At 40.8% G+C, this 18,785-nt stretch overlaps 1 protein-coding gene across 1 annotated transcript in view; it reads right to left on the bottom strand.

Moving 5' to 3' along the window:
- Window positions 1–7,105: 7,105 nt before the first annotated feature.
- The window catches only part of LOC134219255 (coiled-coil domain-containing protein 174), an 81,590-nt gene continuing 69,910 nt past the window's right edge, over window positions 7,106–18,785 (bottom strand). The window contains exon 4 of the mRNA XM_062697963.1: window positions 7,106–8,376. Within this exon, the coding sequence (XP_062553947.1) occupies window positions 7,151–8,376 (1,226 nt within the window). The 3' untranslated portion in view covers window positions 7,106–7,150. The remainder of the gene's footprint in view (window positions 8,377–18,785) is intronic.

Here is an 18,785-nt window from a genome sequence, read left to right as displayed (position 1 = left end):
ACCTTGAAAGAAGGGCGAATAAAGGAGAACACATGATGTGGTTTGATTGTTTGGTTTCTTTGTACTAGAGCAAGCGGGGTACGAATGCAAAAATCGTTGCTTACAGGGTGTTCAATAAGTTCGAAAACACTTTCAAAAAATGTTTAAAAATTGTAATTAAATTATTTCTTTTTCCGGTTACATTTCATTGAAAGTATTGTTTATAAGGAACGTTTGTAACATTTCTTCTGGAATGTCCTTTATTTTGTACTTCTTCACGAGCTTCAAACGTTTCTGAAATCCATCGCAAGCGGCACGCACGGTCTGCATGGGCATTTCGTTTTAGATTTTGAGAATTACGTCTTGAACTGGTCCAAGTTACTGACCTTGTATTCGTACAGCTTTAACATAATAAAGGACCAAACAAGAAAGTTAAGAGGGTTCAAATCCGGGAAGCTGGGAGGTCGCAAAGTTTTGTCCAAAAAGTCGATGAAATTGTCCCCATATAAGACTTAAATCGCATTTTCCGTGAATAAAGGGTTATCGTCCTATTGGAACATGTAGGGCTGATCTCCGTCTTATCACCGGGCCACTGGGGGTATCAATCTTCCCCAAAATCTCAGTTTTGTACAACACCGCAATGATTTTGACCTTCAAATAATGCTGTTTACAATGCCCCAATCCATTTCACCGCGCGTAATAAACAAACAACAAGTGACAGAATGTCAACACCACACACATCCGTTAGCGTATATATACTGCTAACGCTGACACCAATACTTATACAGAATATGTACATTGGGCTTACAAACACAATGATCAAACATTTGTATTCGAACTTATTGAACACCCTGACATGGATACCTCACCACGGCTTGGCTTGTTAGACGGTGTTGCTCATTGTTTATCACCGCAATGATCGCTCCTACTCATTGTTTGACATCCATCTGAGTGAGGCAGTTCACTCATTGGCTATGGATGTAGCATAGATTGCAATAGATTAATACTCACAATGCTCACTCACACTTCCAATGTCTGCTCTCTTGTGTTCTGTTTGTGATGGCGAAGTTTCAGAAGTGTACTGCTCTACGTCACATACCAGTCACGCAGTCTACGGAGGGTCCGTAAACCGTCTTCCACCTAATCGATCCACCTTGATCGCTGCACACCTCGCCTTCTTGTGCCTGTCGGATCGTTGTAGAAAACCATTTTTACTCCAACTGCTCGTTGGTCCTCCACAAGCATTGTCCAGATCTCGTACGTATGCTTTCCTGCCACGTTGCGTCTCCGAATTTGTCTGCTGATATCGTTATCGGAGGTCAAGTGAGCCCGAGTACACGAATTCTTTAACCACTAAGATTTTGTCGAATAGCCGTTGTCTTCTCTTGAGCCTACTTCGTCTTCAACGTGTTAAGCATGGAGAACTGGAGTGCGATGAGCTGCAGCGAGCACCAGTAGGTTGACTGCTATCGAGTGGCAGAGGTGGCATGCCGCAAATGGTCTTCCAGCTTCCACTTGGCCACACTATCACTCGTAGTGCGAGGTGCACATAGTGCGCATGGATCAATCATTGCCGGCTGAAATATTCCAGGGTTGAGTGCTAGGAGACCGACTAGTGCAAAGGGATTTGGTTTTAGTGAGTCGAGTGTAGTTAACCCATACTCACACTACATTGGATACGCTTAACCAATGTGCAGAATGGAGATTTCCGTTACCATATTCTAAAACAGTGGAACGTAGTATGCCTTGCATTCGTTTTTTCCATAATGTCAGCGAAAATTGTGCACAGAACTTTACTCTTAATCACACCGACCACAAGAAAGTTTGCCTCCATAAAAATCCATTATATAAGAATCCAAAATTTGTAGCACATTTAGTCATCTTGTATCCGTCGGATCGCTATTTGATTTATATAGAGAATAGTGATAAAAACAAGCATTTTCGGTGGACTAAAATTTATATGAGATGTCAGATTGAAGCCAGCACTTCAATGGACTGCTATAGAAACGTTTTTTAATTACTACAATTTTTTGTAAGGACATGGCCGACGCTATTGTTAATTTCAAATATTATTTATTATTAAATTTGTATTATGAAATTGACTAATTAGTTACATTATGTTTTGATTACCATTCTTGAGTTTGTTTCAATTTTGTTTGAGCTACAATCTCCGAGTTATGAATAATATCGCAAAAATGACAATTATGATGCACGTGCATCACTTAAACACACTACACATACTTTTTAGTATATATTCTAAGTATTTAGCTTCAATCATGCAAACAAAAAAAATTGAAATTTTGTATGAAATTTTCCCGTTTTTGTCAACATCCCCATTTTGGCAACATTAAAATCCGGTCCTGTTGCCAAAATCGGGAAGGGACTGTATTAGTCGATAACACATCTCAAAAAGATTTTGTCCTCAACGATAAAATGCATTACCTTTTGAGGCAATCTCACAAACGGATAGACCGATTTGTACGGTTTCTCACTATTCGATTCGTCTTGGGTTCTGCTGTGTTTGTATTAGAAAAACCCAGATAAATCCACCTAGCGGTGATGGTGCCTTTCTCGCTAAAAAAGGTAATAAATGTAGCCTTTACGCCTACACCTCGATGATACAAGAAAGGCAAAACAGCTACACCGTCTAATGTTATGATAGAAAATTTACACTAGTAGACGACAGATGGCGCTGCCAAAAGTTTCTCGAATTTCCTATGTTCGAATTTTGACTTTCGGACAATTTCATTGTACTATGAAACTGAACGAAGAGCATACTTACGCCTAAATGCGCGCAACACGAGCATCTTTATAGTACGATGAAACTCGTAATGGGAGCAAGCCATGGATAAACATTAAAAATATTCATAGATGCAAGGCATTTTTCATAACACATCATTGTTCTATGTGATTATGTCTCATCACTATTTTAATATTATCTATTTTTTGCAATTCGCAATTATTATGAAATTCAATAGTGATCAACAGCGTTTTAGTCTCTGTCGGATGCAACTTGTTGCAAGAAAATCGGTTAAGAGTTTCTATGTGAAAATTTGGCTAATGTTTTTTATGGCATTTTGTGCACACACACACACACACACATACACACACACACACGCACACACGGACAGACAGACATTTGTTCAGCTCTTCGAGCTGAGTCGAATGGTATATAACACTATGGGTCTCCGGGAATTCTATAAAAAGTTCGAATTTGGAGTGAAATGATAGCCTTTCGGTACAGTTGTACGAGAGTTGTACGAGAAAGGCAAAACCAACTTAATTCACCGAGTAGTGATACTGCCTTTCTCGCATTTAGCCAAGGAACCAACCTTATATGATGCTAATATGGTTCGATGTACCATTTTCTTTATAACTTTTAAACGCAATGGTCGATCGTTATCAAATTCAATAGTGATCAACTAGGCTTTGCCCCCTGTCGAATGAAACTTGTTGCGATTATAGATAGTAGAATCTATAGATGAGCGAAAGCATGGCCGAGTCGATTTTTTTGACCGTGCACGCGCGCATATGACGTCACAGCCCTTAACATTTCCTTTGAAATAGTGACGTCATGCTCGTTTGGAGAAACGTTTGACAGTTCATTTGGAGACAGAGGATTTATCTTCGCTCATCTATATATTCCACTATCTATAGTTATTTTTATTTTTTTATTTTATTTTATTTTATTGATGTATAAGGGGGCCGGGGGCCAAGTCACCGATGTGAATTTGAAATTCATATCGTCCATGATACACCAGGGACTAAAGGATAAGGCTTCACAACATCTTTACCCATGGGGGTTTTAAGTTTTGCGGGATATACTGCTAGTATATCACTGCCTTAGGAGTATGGGCAGGTTGGGGATATTTTTATGATGAATATTAAAGCTGTGGAGAGATGTCGGTTATAATATTTGATTATATGTATTAACTTTGAATCCAATTATAAATCACAAAGAGCTTCCCTTGTATTTAGGCGGTTAAACAAATGTGTTTGTTAGTATGTCGTGTTGATATCTGATTCTTCCAGTTAGAGTTGTCTGATGTTACAAATTATAGTTGTCCAGCAAGGTAACCCTTACAAATCCTTACTCCTAAATGATCAATCTATTCGTCATTACAGTCTGCTGTTAAGGCCTGATCTAAACAATTCTTATAAAAAGTCTCTTTCAATATTGTTCGGAGTATTCAGTGTGAGTGGTATTGTTTCGAAGTAGTTTTCTCATCAATAGCGTTTAAGTAATGTCCCCATCAAACAAAAGAAGCTTTAAAAGTTTGTTCAAAATCTTAATTTTCAATCGCGAGTCAGTGTTAATACAATTATGTTGATGTGTATATGGTATAGGAATTGCGATACATCTCGTAAAATTTGAATTGCTGACTATATTTCAAACAAACACCTTTCATGAAAACGTATTTTGAAACTAAAATATCGTATTACAATTTGATGAATATTAATAATCGTCCAAAGTTTTGAAAATTATCTAGTGAAAGCAGTCGAAACTGAATCGAAAAGCCAAAATAGGCCACAGTTCAGAACCGTTCACCAAACAATCTTCAAAAATTTTAGCCTGCTATTTTAACAACTACATATTTTGAAGAACCATGTTCTAAGAAAACGCCTGATACTATCTTTGTGGACTTATGACGGCCTTGCATAGCATCATCATTGTCTCGGAACTAGATTTAGTCAGTAAAAATTTCAAACCATTTCGTGAGCTTCCATTTGATGATGGGCTTAAAAAGACATTGATTGATCCTCCTCACGACCTTAGGTGGTCAAACTATTAGTGTCATTTGACATGTAGATAAAAGGATAGTGGATGAAAACATCATATGGTCTATTCTCATGCACATAGGTGGCTAAGGTCTCAGTTAAACCACAGAGAACAGACGTTCATCTTCATTCGCGTGCTTGTGTAAAAGTTTGTACTGGTTATTTTAAAGTATGTCGTTATGCCCCCGTTGCGCGGTGCTAGTGTGCTGATAAATATGGTTAAAATTTGCCGTGTTTTACTTTTTAGCGCTAGTGTTCATTCTGAATTGCTCCCAGGCTCGCTCCTAGGTGGCAGCACTACATTGTTTATGAAGTGTATGCCAACGCCATCACTTAGTGGAATTGAGTTTTTATGTCGGGCAGCCTGCGTTGGCGGTGCTGAGGTGCGATTTGAATCTTTACACATGTTTTAAACGAAATTTTGTTCGAGCATCCATGTCTGTTCTCTGTGGTTAAACGTGACTCTATCTCTTGTTTTACCGTCTAGCGCTGATCATGAGTTCATTCCCTATCGGTCATTTACTGTGTTATAAGGTGGTCAACTAATTTTATTTGTCTTTCAGAATACACTTAGTCACGTCTCCTATGTCCTTCAATCTTTCTTTACATTGGAGTATGTATTATTTTTTCCTAACCCGAAAAAATGAAGAGCGAAACAGGTTTGTTTATACGTTGATCCATGCAGTGAAAGTAAGAGTAAAATAACAAAGATTACTGAGAAGAAATAACGGATACAATCACCATATATAATCCAAAATTAGTAAATCTACAGTATCTATTTTCACTACTTACTGTATACTGAACTATGAACTACAATTGGTGCAATGGATGATCGTTTGCTTCCCAGTCTTTTGTGTTAGTATTTTGTTAGTTAAGACTGGTACTAGACCCTGCCGGAACCTCCGCAGCATATACTCAAGAAAATGTTGTTAGATCATGCGACACCTTCTCTAAGTATTTGCAAGGAGGTATGATATATCAAGTGTTTAATTATTTTCTATATATTGGCAAAAAATACTCGACGCGTTTCTGTTAAATTGAAATGTTACCGGGTTTGAAGTACGTACTTCAGTACTGCTTAGTAGTGTAACCATACTCGAATGCAATTAAATTCATCTTGTTTTCGTCTAACGGTAATGTATTGAGTACTAATAATACTAGCAATGTGTACTATAAAAGAACAAATTATTTCACAATTTTAACAATATGCAGACACTTGACTTATCAACGTTGACCCCATCATCCATGGACAGGGTCATCTATATATTCCACTATCTATAGTTGCGATAAAAACGGTTGAGGATTACTATATGAAAAGTTGTCTAATGTTTTTCTTAGCTTTTGTGCACACACATACACACGGACAGACAGACATTTTCTCAGCTCGTCGAGCTGAGTTGATTGGTATACCGTGGACCCCCGGTAATATAACCGTTTTTAATCTGAACACTTTTTTATTTGAACCCCGTTCGTTTGAACATCGTTCAAATTAAAAATGGTTCAAACGTCATTTAACAAAAGATATTTTAGTTACTAGATAAAGATTGTCGCTACTGTTCCCTTTGTTCTGCTGTCCGAAACATGTGTGGTACATACCTGTCAAATCGTATGGATTTTCCTTCTTTGACATTTAGCTCCCCTATCCTCGCCAGCAAAAGATGTTCCGGACAGCGACGACAGCGACAATCTTTATCTAGTAACTAAAATATCTTTTCATTTAACACGTGGAATCGAGAAAAGAAAAATGGAACATCGTGAAACGGAACGCAGAATCAAAACAAACCAGCAAAGAGAGCAGCCAGAAACCAGTTTTTCTGATGCTAATAGAGTAACCAGAAGTTCAAATTAATAATGAACCCCGTTAATTTGAATGAGGTACCGTTCAAATTATCGGGGGTCCACGGTATAACACTATGGGTCTCCGAGGCTTCTATAAAAAGTTCGTTTTCGTAGTGAAATGATAGCCTTTCAGTACAACTTTGTTGTACGAGAAAGGCAAAAAGCACATTTCATTGGAAAAGTTGAACAAATGTTAAAATACTACGATTTAATAAATTATGAACCTAAATCGATTTAGAGTACTATACGATTGACAGGTATATATATATATATATATATCCTGAGCAAGGTCGGGCGAGTTCGTCTATTGTAATATAGAAAAACATGCTTGCTGAGATTAAGTGTCTTTCTTAAGGTGCTTATCTTGCCCCGTCATACCCTATTGTTGTGTACACATTTGAATTAGAAATGTATAAAAATAAATAAATATAATACTTACCTTGATGTATATAATTTCCCGATAAAAACTGGAAAGTTCACTCCTCAACTTGGATAATATTCTACAATCTAATCATAAACGAAACAATTTTTATTCACCCTCAAACCTCTCAGCTCAATAATCCGCATTGGATGTCCACTTATTCTTAGTACCCGTATTTGGACCACCTTTATCCGATTGTTCCCGCAAAAACCGCAAACCAGCCTCGATTGATGCCTCAAGGGCATTTTTCGAAACTGGCTGTGCTCTACGCTGGTTATGCTTCGCCGATGATGATGATGATGGTCCATAATACTCGAACGTGGGCGGTGGTGGAATTTCGGCCCCATCTCCCGTTCTCCGACTACAAAATTCACCCTCGTTTCCTGATTCTCCATCACAGCTCAATTCATTTTGTATCAACACAGACTGCTGCTGCGGTTTGTGTCGTTTTTCCGACCCAGCATCCAACGATGCATCATAATTTCGTCGTTTAAATTGTTTCTTGTTCTTCTTAGTGGTGAAAAATAGCGTACGATTCGTTTCTTCCGGTAAAATTATGTCATCCTCTGTTCCAGGGATGGTAGGCATGCTGACAACATCCCCATCTTGAGCGTCTCGGTCATAGAACACAGACGTCGGTAGAAGTGGATTATTAGCCGTACTATGAGCTCTTTCATAAGATTGAACACTAGGAAGAGGACCAATCTGATCGTCGTCATTTCCTTCGTCAGATTTATAATCATCGTCTGCATCCTGTTTTTCAAGTTGTACAACTTTACCTTCATAATATCTCGATTGCTGCATAGTATTATTCGACCTCCGTTCAGCTTTCGGATAATAATCGACAGGTGGGGCGAACTCATCTATCCGTTCTTTCCGCTTCATTTCATTCCATTCCTCCTGCGACATGACGTGCCACTCCCTGGCCGGTTTCCACTCCATTTCTTCATCTTTATGCTTCCCTTCGTCCCAAGGTCGAACGTGTTTTTGCCGTTCACGGTCTCTTTTTCGTTCTTCCTTATCCTTTTTCCGCTGCGCCTTGGACTCCGCCTTTAGCCGTTTCCTCTCCTCACTTGTGTCGTACAACGCATCCTCTGAGGCATCCGTTTGCAGCGTTTCCTTTTCTAATACCTCACTTGGATCCTCCTCCGGTGGCAATCCCTGGCGAGCACGTTGCCTTGCCTTGGCAGCCTTCATCCGGTCTGCAATTATCTTGTCACGTGCTTTGCGTAAATCTTCTCGCTCTTTTTGGGCCTCCAAAGTAGAATCACGGATCGAATCAAGCTCCTGCTGCTGGCGGTTACGTTCGTCACGGTCAGTTGAGAATGCGTAATAACCAACACCGTGCTGGCGGGCCTCTGTGGAATAAAAAATCAAAAAGATATATGATAAGTTGCAAAACCAAGTCCTAATAAATAGAAAGTACGGATTTCGCAAAAAAAAACTTAAAAATATCGAAGCTTTTACTATTGATTTCTTCAGTTTTTTAAGCTTGATTGGCAAGATTGGATTTGAATAAATGAGAATTATTCATCCGTTTGTTTTTGATTAATTAGGTATTATAGCTTCTTGAATTTATAGGCTCATGAGAAACGTTCTGCTATTGGTAGAGTTCTAGCAAATTGGCGTTGCTTTTGTTGGTTTTAGCCCCTACGACGAAGGGCGGAAACACCTGCCGTTTTCTCCTGCTATTTCATTTAATTTCACCACTTTGTAATCTTTACAGATAAGGTTACTGCTCCTGGGCTTCATATCATAGCTCCTATGTAGAGGTGCGCGCCGCCGTTTAAAATTTGTCACGCCGGTGGTCTATAATTTTCTACGCTGATTCAAATTTGAAGAAATTCGTAGCATTTTTCGTGGAAATTTTATTCCGAAGATTCAGTGGAATTTTCGTAGATTTTACCAATTGTTCCCTAGAACATCTCGTTAGAACTCCAGAGATTTTTCGTGGAAATAGCAATGATCTCTTTTAAAGTTCAATACAGTTTCTCGTCAGAGAACATCGATTGTAAATTTTAAAGGATTTCCTGTTGGAATCCAAAAAAATACTCTTTAGAATTTTTGAACGGAGAAGAGTTATTTGGCAGAAACTCATTTTGCCGAAGGCTACAACCTAACAAACATTGGAGGTGAATAAAGCGCTTATATGAACAAAATTGTCCTCTATAGATTATATAGCTAAAATTCTTTGTTTGTAAGGCTGATAGTTGTTTGGCTTAATATTTTGTTTGACCTAGGAATGGGCGATACCGATACGATATATCGGGAATCGATATTTTGGCTCCGATTAATCGATATTTTGTATCGATTTTGTGTTGCTGATATCGGATTTCGATTTTTGACGTAGGACTACGTCTGTGTTTTCTATATTGGGGTACACTTTACGATTGCGAAAATCGGGGACCGTCACGAAAATATGATAGACTTTAAACTTTAATATCTAAGCCGTTTCTCCATGGATTTTCAATTTTTTTGGACCATTCGATCAAGGATGAGTCAACGCTTCTTTGTATTTATATGAAAATACTAAATTTTAACTATTTATTATCGAAAATTGATAAAAAGTTTAGAAATAGGTCAACCAACCAATCACGTACATGCATCACTAGCACAGACATCAAAAATCAATCACTTGCGGGTTTGGATCTAATCTTCAGTTTGAACAAGATTTTACGCAGAGCTGACGCATCAAAGCGATCGCAGCGGAGCCGACACAGCATCACGGAGGCGCTGACATTTTCAAAGGAAATCCATCGCATTGGTGGTGGTGCTCGATGTGTTGCTGTAGATCATTCAACCTCAACGAACCAGAATTTCATATGAAGAAAAGGTTGACCATAAAAATAGCACTGTGGCGATCAAGCACCGCCAGTGCCGATGCTGAAAATTTATTAAAATTGGTTCTTCTCAGGACCAACATTTTACGAAAAGAAAGAGTTAATTGCGAAAATGGACTGTTTCGGTGGCATCGGGTTTGGCGTGGTAGTTTGGTTGCTGTTAGTGATTCCATCCATTCAAATTCACTACATCATCTCCCTCCGACGCGCTATCAAATTCGCTATTTACGATTGAGTTTTGCACTTTGAAGAAAATTTATTTCGGATAGTCGGATCAGCCTTCTTTTGTATAAAATGGTCGCTTTTGTATAAAATCAATGAAGACGCCACCTCAGGGAAACTTTACACAGCAACCACCCATCGGTGAACGTCGCTCGGACAGCCAGATGCCGAAAGCTAATGTTTTGCAATATGAAGAAACTCTGAAGAAACTGTTGTCGTTCCTAGCAACAATACGCATCTAAGATAAACTACATCTCATAACCAAATTCAGAATCGAGAAAATTTCATGGGATTCTTAGAATTTGTCATTCTTCGAATGGTCCGTTGTCTGCGGAATCTCGATCGAAATGGCTCGCGCTATCGAAAAGCAGCTTTCTTATATCTAATGAAGTAATTCCATTACCCCGTCCCTTCATTAATCGTTGAGTGCACATTATATTTACACCCATATCAGATCACAAAGGGGCGGGGCTAACGAGCTTAATTTATTAAATACAAAAGCGGCTTTCCGGCACGCGCGAGCCATTTTGATCGGGATTCCACAGAGCGGTTCGACATTCAATGCAGCGGAGCGGACACAGCAGCACTGAGTGGGTGGCAATGCTGAAAAAATATTTCAACTTTTGGAGGCTTAGCGAAAAATCATCGAGTGGCGGTCGGAAAGTTGCAACGCAAGATGTCGACAAGCGATTGGATGCAGTTAGTTATTGGACAGAAGGCGCATTGGGAAAAGAAAATTGGTTCTTCTCAGGACCAACATTTTATGGAAAGAAAGAGTTAATTGCGAAAATGGACTGTTTCGGTGGCATCGGGTTTGGCGTGGTACCTTGGTTGCTGTTAGTGATTTCATCCATTCAAATTTACTGCATCATCTCCCTCCGACGCGCTATCAAATTCGCTATTTACTATTGAGTTTTGTACTTGAATGAAAGTTTATTTCGGATAGTCGGATCAACCTTCTTTTGTATAAAATCAATGAAGACGCCACCTCTGTGGAAACTATCTACAGCAACCACTCATCGGTGAACGTCGCTCGGGCAGACAGATGCCAAGAGATAATGTTTGGTAATATGAAGAAACTTCGTCTTGAGTCAAATTTATGTTGTTACTCTTCACAGCAATACGCATCTTAGATAACCAACAGCTCATAACCAAATTCAGAATCTTGCGAGAAAATTTCATAAGATTCTTAGAATTGGTCTGCTGCGGAATCCCGATCAAAATGGCTCGCGCGCGTCAAAAAGCAGCTTTCTTATAACTAATGAAGTAATTCCATTAGCCCCGCCCCTTCATTAATCGTTATGAATGCACATTTTATTTACACCCATATTAGATCACAAAGGGGCGGGGCTAACGGGCTTAATTTATTAAATACAAGAAAGCTGCTATTCGGCGCGCGCGAGCCGTTTTGATCGGGATTCGGTTCGACATTCGATGCAGCGGAGCGGACACAGCAGCACGAAGGCGGTCGGACAATTTCAACGCAAGGTACTGTTAAGCGTTTGGATGCAGTTAGTTATTGGAAAGACGCATTGGGAAAAGAAAATTGGTTTTTCTGAGGACCAGTATTTTATGGAAAGAAAGAGTTAGTTGCGAAAATGGATTGTTTCGGCGGCATCGGGTTTTGCGTGGTAGCTTGGTTGCTGTTAGTGATTCCATCTGTTCAAATTAATTGCATCATCTCCCTCCGCCGCGCTATCAAATTTGCTAGTTACGATTGAGTTTTGCACTTTAAAGAAAGTTCATATCGGATTGTCGGATCAACCTTCTTTTGTATGCATAAAGACCTTTTTGGAGGACACCATCCTCAAAAATGGCCGAAATAAAGGAGAAATAAGCAGAATCAGAAGTGGCGTGAAACCAAACACAAATATATTTATATGCAACGTTTGGTCTTCGCCCGCGATGTAAGCGTTCGTGGCAAACTAAGGATTGTGATGTTCCCGACTGAGTGGCTTCAACGGCCGATGAGTCATTTAATTCCACGGTTAGAGACTCAAAGTCCATCCAACTGGGAACAACTATTCGACTTCTTAATTCAGTTGGCCTCCGAGCAGTTTGCTCAATGTTAATAAAACGACACAAGTTATTATGGCAAATACAATCAATTTCGAATAGCTACGTAGTCCTACGTCACCTTTGCGTACAACCCGATTGGGCTGCACCTTTGAGTTTTTTAAATTCCTAGACATTATCCCTAATATAACAAAAGTAAAAATATAGCACATTAGGCACAATCTGTTAAAAACGCCCATTCCTAGTTTGACCAAACAAACCATTTGGCTGAAGCCCATCTAGTTTAAAATCATTTTGTCGAAAATTCCATATGGTCGAACAGTTCCTTTGGCTAAAAAAACAGTTTGCCGAATAGCTCAATTGGCTGAAATGATCGTGTTGCAGAAAGGATTATTTGACCAAGATGGGCATTCGGCCGAAAGTGTCGTTCTGCTGAATTGGTCATTTTGGCAAAAAAATAGCCATATAGCCGAAAATGCCGTTTGACCGAGATGGTTGTTTTGCAGAAAGGACATTTTCGGGCCGAATGGCTCTTTCAGTCAAACGACGATTTCTACCAAGCTACTATTTTCGGCCGAATGATCTATTCGGTCAAATGACTTTTTCGGCCAAATGATATTTTCAGCCTAAATGGTCGTTAGCAACAACTTTACGGTCAAATTACCAGTTTGACCAAATGTGCTTTTCGGCTGCTTGTCACTTTCGGTTAAATGTCATTTTCAGTCAAACCAAACCATCGACTCTAATACCACCTAATACTGTTTCGGACAAACGTTTAATTTAGCCTAATGTAATTGTTCCATCCCAGCAATTAAATGTGTAATTTTGAATCGTAGCAATCACTGACTGCGATGAGGGGAAAAGAAAATTCATTCGATGTGTAACCGTCAACAAGAATAAATGTAATTGTTAATTCTCTACAAATTGTATTCAATTTCCTGCAAGTAGAAGAACACATCAATTGGCGACGAGGAAAGTTCTGGAATTTTCAAGAGCTCCAGAACTGAACCTGAAGGATGGCGACAACAAACAGCAACGATCAAATCCAAGAAGCGATTCTGCAGATGACCCAGCTTCTCCAGCGGTTAGCCGTTCATCAAGCAACGAACCCAGAGCAAGTATTAGAGTCATTGTCAACGAACATCAGCGAGTTCAATTTTGATCCGGAGAATGGCACCACTTTTGAAAATAGTTCGCCCGCTATACGGATTTGTTTGAAAGCGACGCACGAAATCTTGATGACGCAGCAAAAGTACGGCTTCTACTCCGGAAGTTGGACACTGCTTCTCATAGTCGCTACGTCAACTACATCCTTCCAAAGCTTCCAAAAGACGTCACGTTTGCCGATACCGTTACGACACTCAAGAAAATCTTCGGCAAGCAGATTTCCGTGTTTCACAAGCGCTACCAGTGTCTGCAGCTATTGAAAACCGAATCGGATGATATCATCAGTTACGGAGGCAAAGTCAACAGGGCGTGTGAGGAATTCGAGTTTCAAGATTTAAAAATCGATCATTTCAAGTGTTTGATTTTCGTTTGCGGTCTCAAAGCACCGAGGTACGCAGACATCAGAGCGAGACTTCTTTCTCGCATCGAAAGTGAAACGGTACAAGCACCAGTGACGATTCAAACATTAATTGACGAATTCCAGCGGCTCGTCAACCTCAAGTCAGACACTACAATGATCGAACATCCATCAAGTTTGAAAAACTCGGTCCACAAAATTTCAGAGAAGAAACCAAGCAATATGCAACGTCCACTGAAAAACGAAAACAAGTCAGGACCTCGTACACCCTGCTGGCAGTGCGGTCAGATGCACTATGTTCGCGACTGCACGTTTTCTGACCATCTCTGCAAGGTGTGCAATCGCGTAGGTCATAAAGAAGGCTACTGTGGCTGCATGAAAAAGTCTTCAAGAGACTGTTCAACTCAATCCCGAGAAAAGAAGCAGTTTCAGAAGAAGAAGACGGGTTTCAAATCACAATCTAGAGGAATTTTCGTAAATCACATCGCAAACACCACTCGCAAGCGCAAGTATGTGACTATCATCATCAACGACGTCGCTATTTCGCTCCAACTAGATTCAGCAAGTGATATCACAGTTATTTCTAAGACAACGTGGCAACAACTTGGACGACCAAAGCTTTATCCACCATCAGTTCAAGCATCCAACGCATCCGGCGGATCACTTGCTCTCAAAGGCGAATTTAATTGCAAAATCACTCTCAACGGTATGGTCAAACGTGGCCAGTGTTTCGTGACGTCATCACCGGATCTCAACGTTCTGGGCATTGATTGGATTGACACATTCAACCTGTGGTCAATTCCCTTCGATAAGCTCTGCAACCAAGTTGCAACAGTCTCCACACCGTGTTCCGATGTTACTTCTCAGCTCAGCTTCAAGCCGAACATCCGGCGGTTTTCAATCAATCGTTGGGTCACTGCAATAAAACAAAGGTAAAGCTATTCCTCAAGCCTAACGCTAAGCCCGTTTTCTGTTCGAAGCGACCAGTTCCGTTCAACACGATATCACTGGTGGATGAAGAGCTGACCCGTCTTCAGTCCCTAGGAATCATCACGCCGATCGATTTCTCGGAGTGGGCCGCTTCGATTGTAGCAGTACGCAAGCCAAACGGTAAAGTTCGTATCTGTGCGGATTATTCCACCGGACTCAACGAAGCGCTGGAGGGCAACCACTACCCTCTACCTACGCCGGAGGAAATTTTGCCCAGCTCAATGGAAGCGTCGTATTCAGCATCATCGATCTCTCCGACGCGTACCTGCAGGTGGAAGTAGATGAAGAATCAAAAAGCTTCTCACCAAAACACACATAGAGGACTCTTTCAGGTCAACCGCCTGGCACCAGGGGTGAAGTCGGCACCTGGGGCGTTTCAAAGATTAGTCGATAGCATGATTGCTGACATTCCCGATGTTAGAACGTTTTTAGACGATGCTATAGTATTTGGTCCAAATTGGGAAGCTCACAAGGCGTCGTTAGACATGCTATTGCAGCGTCTGGAAGAATATGGATTCCACGTCAAGCTGGAAAAATGCGCTACTTAGGTCACATCGCCGATCGCAACGGCATTCGTCCGGATCCAGAGAAGATCCAAGCCATCGCCTCCATTCCTGCACCAACCAACGTATCCGAGCTGCGATCGTTTCTAGGAGCCGTAAACTTCTACGGCAGATTCGTTCGCAACATCCATGAGCTACGGCATCCGCTCGACATGCTACTCAAGAAAAATGCGAAATGGCAGTGGAATTCCGATTGTCAAAAATCTTTTGAACGATTCAAGCAAGTTCTGCAGTCCGATATGTTGCTGACGCACTATGATCCAAAACTACCAATCATCGTAGCAGCGGACGCTTCAAGCACGGGCATCGGTGCAGTAATCTTCCATGAATTTCCTAACGGACACCTGAAGGCAATCCAACATGCATCAAGATCCCTTACACCTGCGGAACAAGGATACGGCCAACCAGAAAAAGAAGCTTTAGCTCTTATTTATGGCGTAACGAAATTTCACAAATACCTTCTGGGGCGGCGATTCACTCTTCTCACGGACCACAAACCACTTTTATCCATTTTTGGTTCGAAGAAGGGCATTCCCTTACATACACCAAATCGTCTTCAGCGATGGGCTCTGATGCTCCTCAATTATGATTTCAATATCCGTCACGTGTCAACAAACGACTTCGGATGCGCCGACATGTTGTCTAGATTGATCGACCGTTCCAAGCAACCAGATGAAGATTACATCGTAGCAGCGATTTCCTTGGAAGAAGATTTGGTAAGCATAATCCAGGACACTATCGATCAGGTACCAGTCTCATTTGCAGCCATTCAAAGAGAGACAAAAGCACACTCAGAAATATATTTAAACTAAATAGGTTAAAAGTCATACTAAATGGCTATTCGCCTGGTTGACACCATACTCGTATTTGATTCAACAATACCGGGATAGTATAACTTTGAAAAAATCGTGAATTAGTATAAATAGGATTTATTGTTATTAAGATTATCCTGCCGTATAACTTTCATGTATTCTGCACTTTGCGTACATGATTCCGGATCGCTTGAGAACAGATGACGCAACGCAAGCGCCCCGCTCAGACTTAATTTGGTATTCCGGCACTTTGTAACTCGGCGGAAGTTTTGTTTGGAACATGTTTGAGGGTTGAGGAGTGGTTGGGCAATGAAACAGGTTATATCGTCCCGGTGGAAAGCAGCATCCAAGCTGATGGTAAATAACAGTGTCGAGCGTCGCGAATTGCAGCCGTAAAACGTCCTCTGGAAATGCGTGATTTGGTATTTGATCATTTTTCACAGCCGATCTGAAAGAAAAAGTCAATTTAAATGAGTATACACATATTTTACAAAAATGCTCACTTTCTCACCTTTTTGTCGGCCTCAAATGCTGTTGTATTGAATAAGTAATTTATTGAAAAGTGTACGGTACGAATGATGTGGACCACGCGCTAGAAGAAAATATTAAATTCTGCAAAAGGCAGAATACTAGCAACATATATGTCTACGTTAATCCCGCTTAGTTTAAATTATAATCATTGATAGTATACATTTTTACACTAGCTTAGTATAACTTTCAGAAATGACGGAAAAGTTTAATTTAAAACCATTCTCAGATTAGTTTTATTTCTGAGTGCAGATAAAGCACTACAAGCGGTGCTAAAGTTCATTCGTGAGGGTTGGCCAAACGATGCAAGGTCAATTACAAATCCAGATGTCCGCTCATACTTTAGCAGGCGGGAATCCCTCACCAATGTCGATGGATGTATATTGTTCCACGATAGGGTTGTCGTTACGAGCAAATTTCGAGGGCAGATCTTGAAGCAATTTCATCGTGGACATCCCGGCATGGTACGCATGAAGTCAATTGCACGTAGTTTCGTTTATTGGCCGGGAATCGATAACGACATCGAGGATTGCGTCCGGCGCTGCACACCATGCTGCACTGTTGGAAAATCACCTGTAAAAACAACGCTTGAATCATGGCCAGTCCCGAACCAGCCATGGTCACGCATCCATGTGGACTATGCAGGACCAGTGGATGGCGTATTTTTGACGTAGGACTACGTCTGTGTTTTCTATATTGGGGTACACTTTACGATTGCGAAAATCGGGGACCGTCACGAAAATATGATAGACTTTAAACTTTAATATCTAAGCCGTTTCTCCATGGATTTTCAATTTTTTTGGACCATTCGATCAAGGATGAGTCAACGCTTCTTTGTATTTATATGAAAATACTAAATTTTAACTATTTATTATCGAAAATTGATAAAAAGTTTAGAAATAGGTCAACCAACCAATCACGTACATGCATCACTAGCACAGACATCAAAAATCAATCACTTGCGGGTTTGGATCTAATCTTAGTAAGTAGTAGTAGTAAAATTCTTCTTTATTTACACAATTTTTGTTCTACAATTATTTTTAACATGTACAGTGATCGGCCGGCTTGGCCCTCCAACTTCAATTTTAATTATTATTATTATTATTATTATTTTTATGTTTCTACTTAATTTTTAAAATATAATGTATCATGACGGCCTTTAGGAGGCGCTGGTGTGTTTTTTAAAATTTGATAACCTAACTACTATGTACACTAATATTTACAATAAAAAATTTGATAACCTAGATTGGAACTAGCGCCCTAATTGGAGCCTGATCCGAATGCAAGCAACGGACCCTAAACTTTTCTTTACACTCACCAAAGCGTTCATGTAAGGTTTTATTCCGGTCAGACGGTGGACCTCGGATGTTCTTGTCCTGGGAGGGGTGTTGAGGATCATCCTCAGGAATTTGTTTTGGACCCGTTGAAGTTTGAGGTGGTGGGTTTTAGCGCAGCTCTCCCAGACCGGCATGCCATATTCGATCACAGGGAGGATGATTTGCTTGTAGACAGCAAGCTTATTTTTCAGGGACAATGACGACCGGCGGTTGATCAAAGGGTACAGTAGTTTCAACAAGACGTTACACTTTGTCACCGTTTTGTCAACCTGTTGCCTGAAAATAAACTTGCTGTCGAGGGTCAAGCCAAGGTAGCCGGCCTCATTGGCCCATTCCACGGTCGTGCCATTGAGGATGATTTTACAGTCCCCAGGCGGAACAAGTTTAGGGGATTTGGAGGAAAATGATGACCTGGGTCTTCGCCGCGTTGATACAGATCTTCCAGCTGGTGAGGTACTCTGTCAGGGCATCCAGGCCTCGTTGGAGTTTTGCCACTAGCGCTCTGATCACTCTACCGTTGTAGACGATGGATGTGTCATCTGCGAACAGAGACAGAATGCCGCCTTCTGGAGGTTCTGGCATGTCGGAGGTGAACAGATTGAAAAGCAGGGGCCCGAGGATACTGCCCTGGGGAACGCCTGCGACGATGTTGTGCGCATTGGAACTCGCTCCGCTGATTGAGACCCGGAATGTCCTTGCCGACAGGTAATTGTTGATGATTTTCACCAGGTAGCTGGGAAGATTGTAGCGTTGTAGTTTGTACACCAGGCCATCATGCCATACATTGTCAAATGCCTTCTCGACATCGAGTAAGGCCATGGCGGATGTTTTCGAGACAAACTTGTTCCGTCTGAGGACGTTGGTAACTCGGGTCAGTTGGTGTACAGTTGAGCGACCGCGTCGGAAACCAAACTGTTCCTCGAGCAAGATGTTG

The sequence above is a fragment of the Armigeres subalbatus genome, chromosome 3, assembly GCF_024139115.2.
Source record: "Armigeres subalbatus isolate Guangzhou_Male chromosome 3, GZ_Asu_2, whole genome shotgun sequence".
Taxonomy (NCBI): domain Eukaryota; kingdom Metazoa; phylum Arthropoda; class Insecta; order Diptera; family Culicidae; genus Armigeres; species Armigeres subalbatus.
Note: the sequence above shows the minus strand (reverse complement) of the source record. Positions and strands in the feature narration are given on the sequence as shown.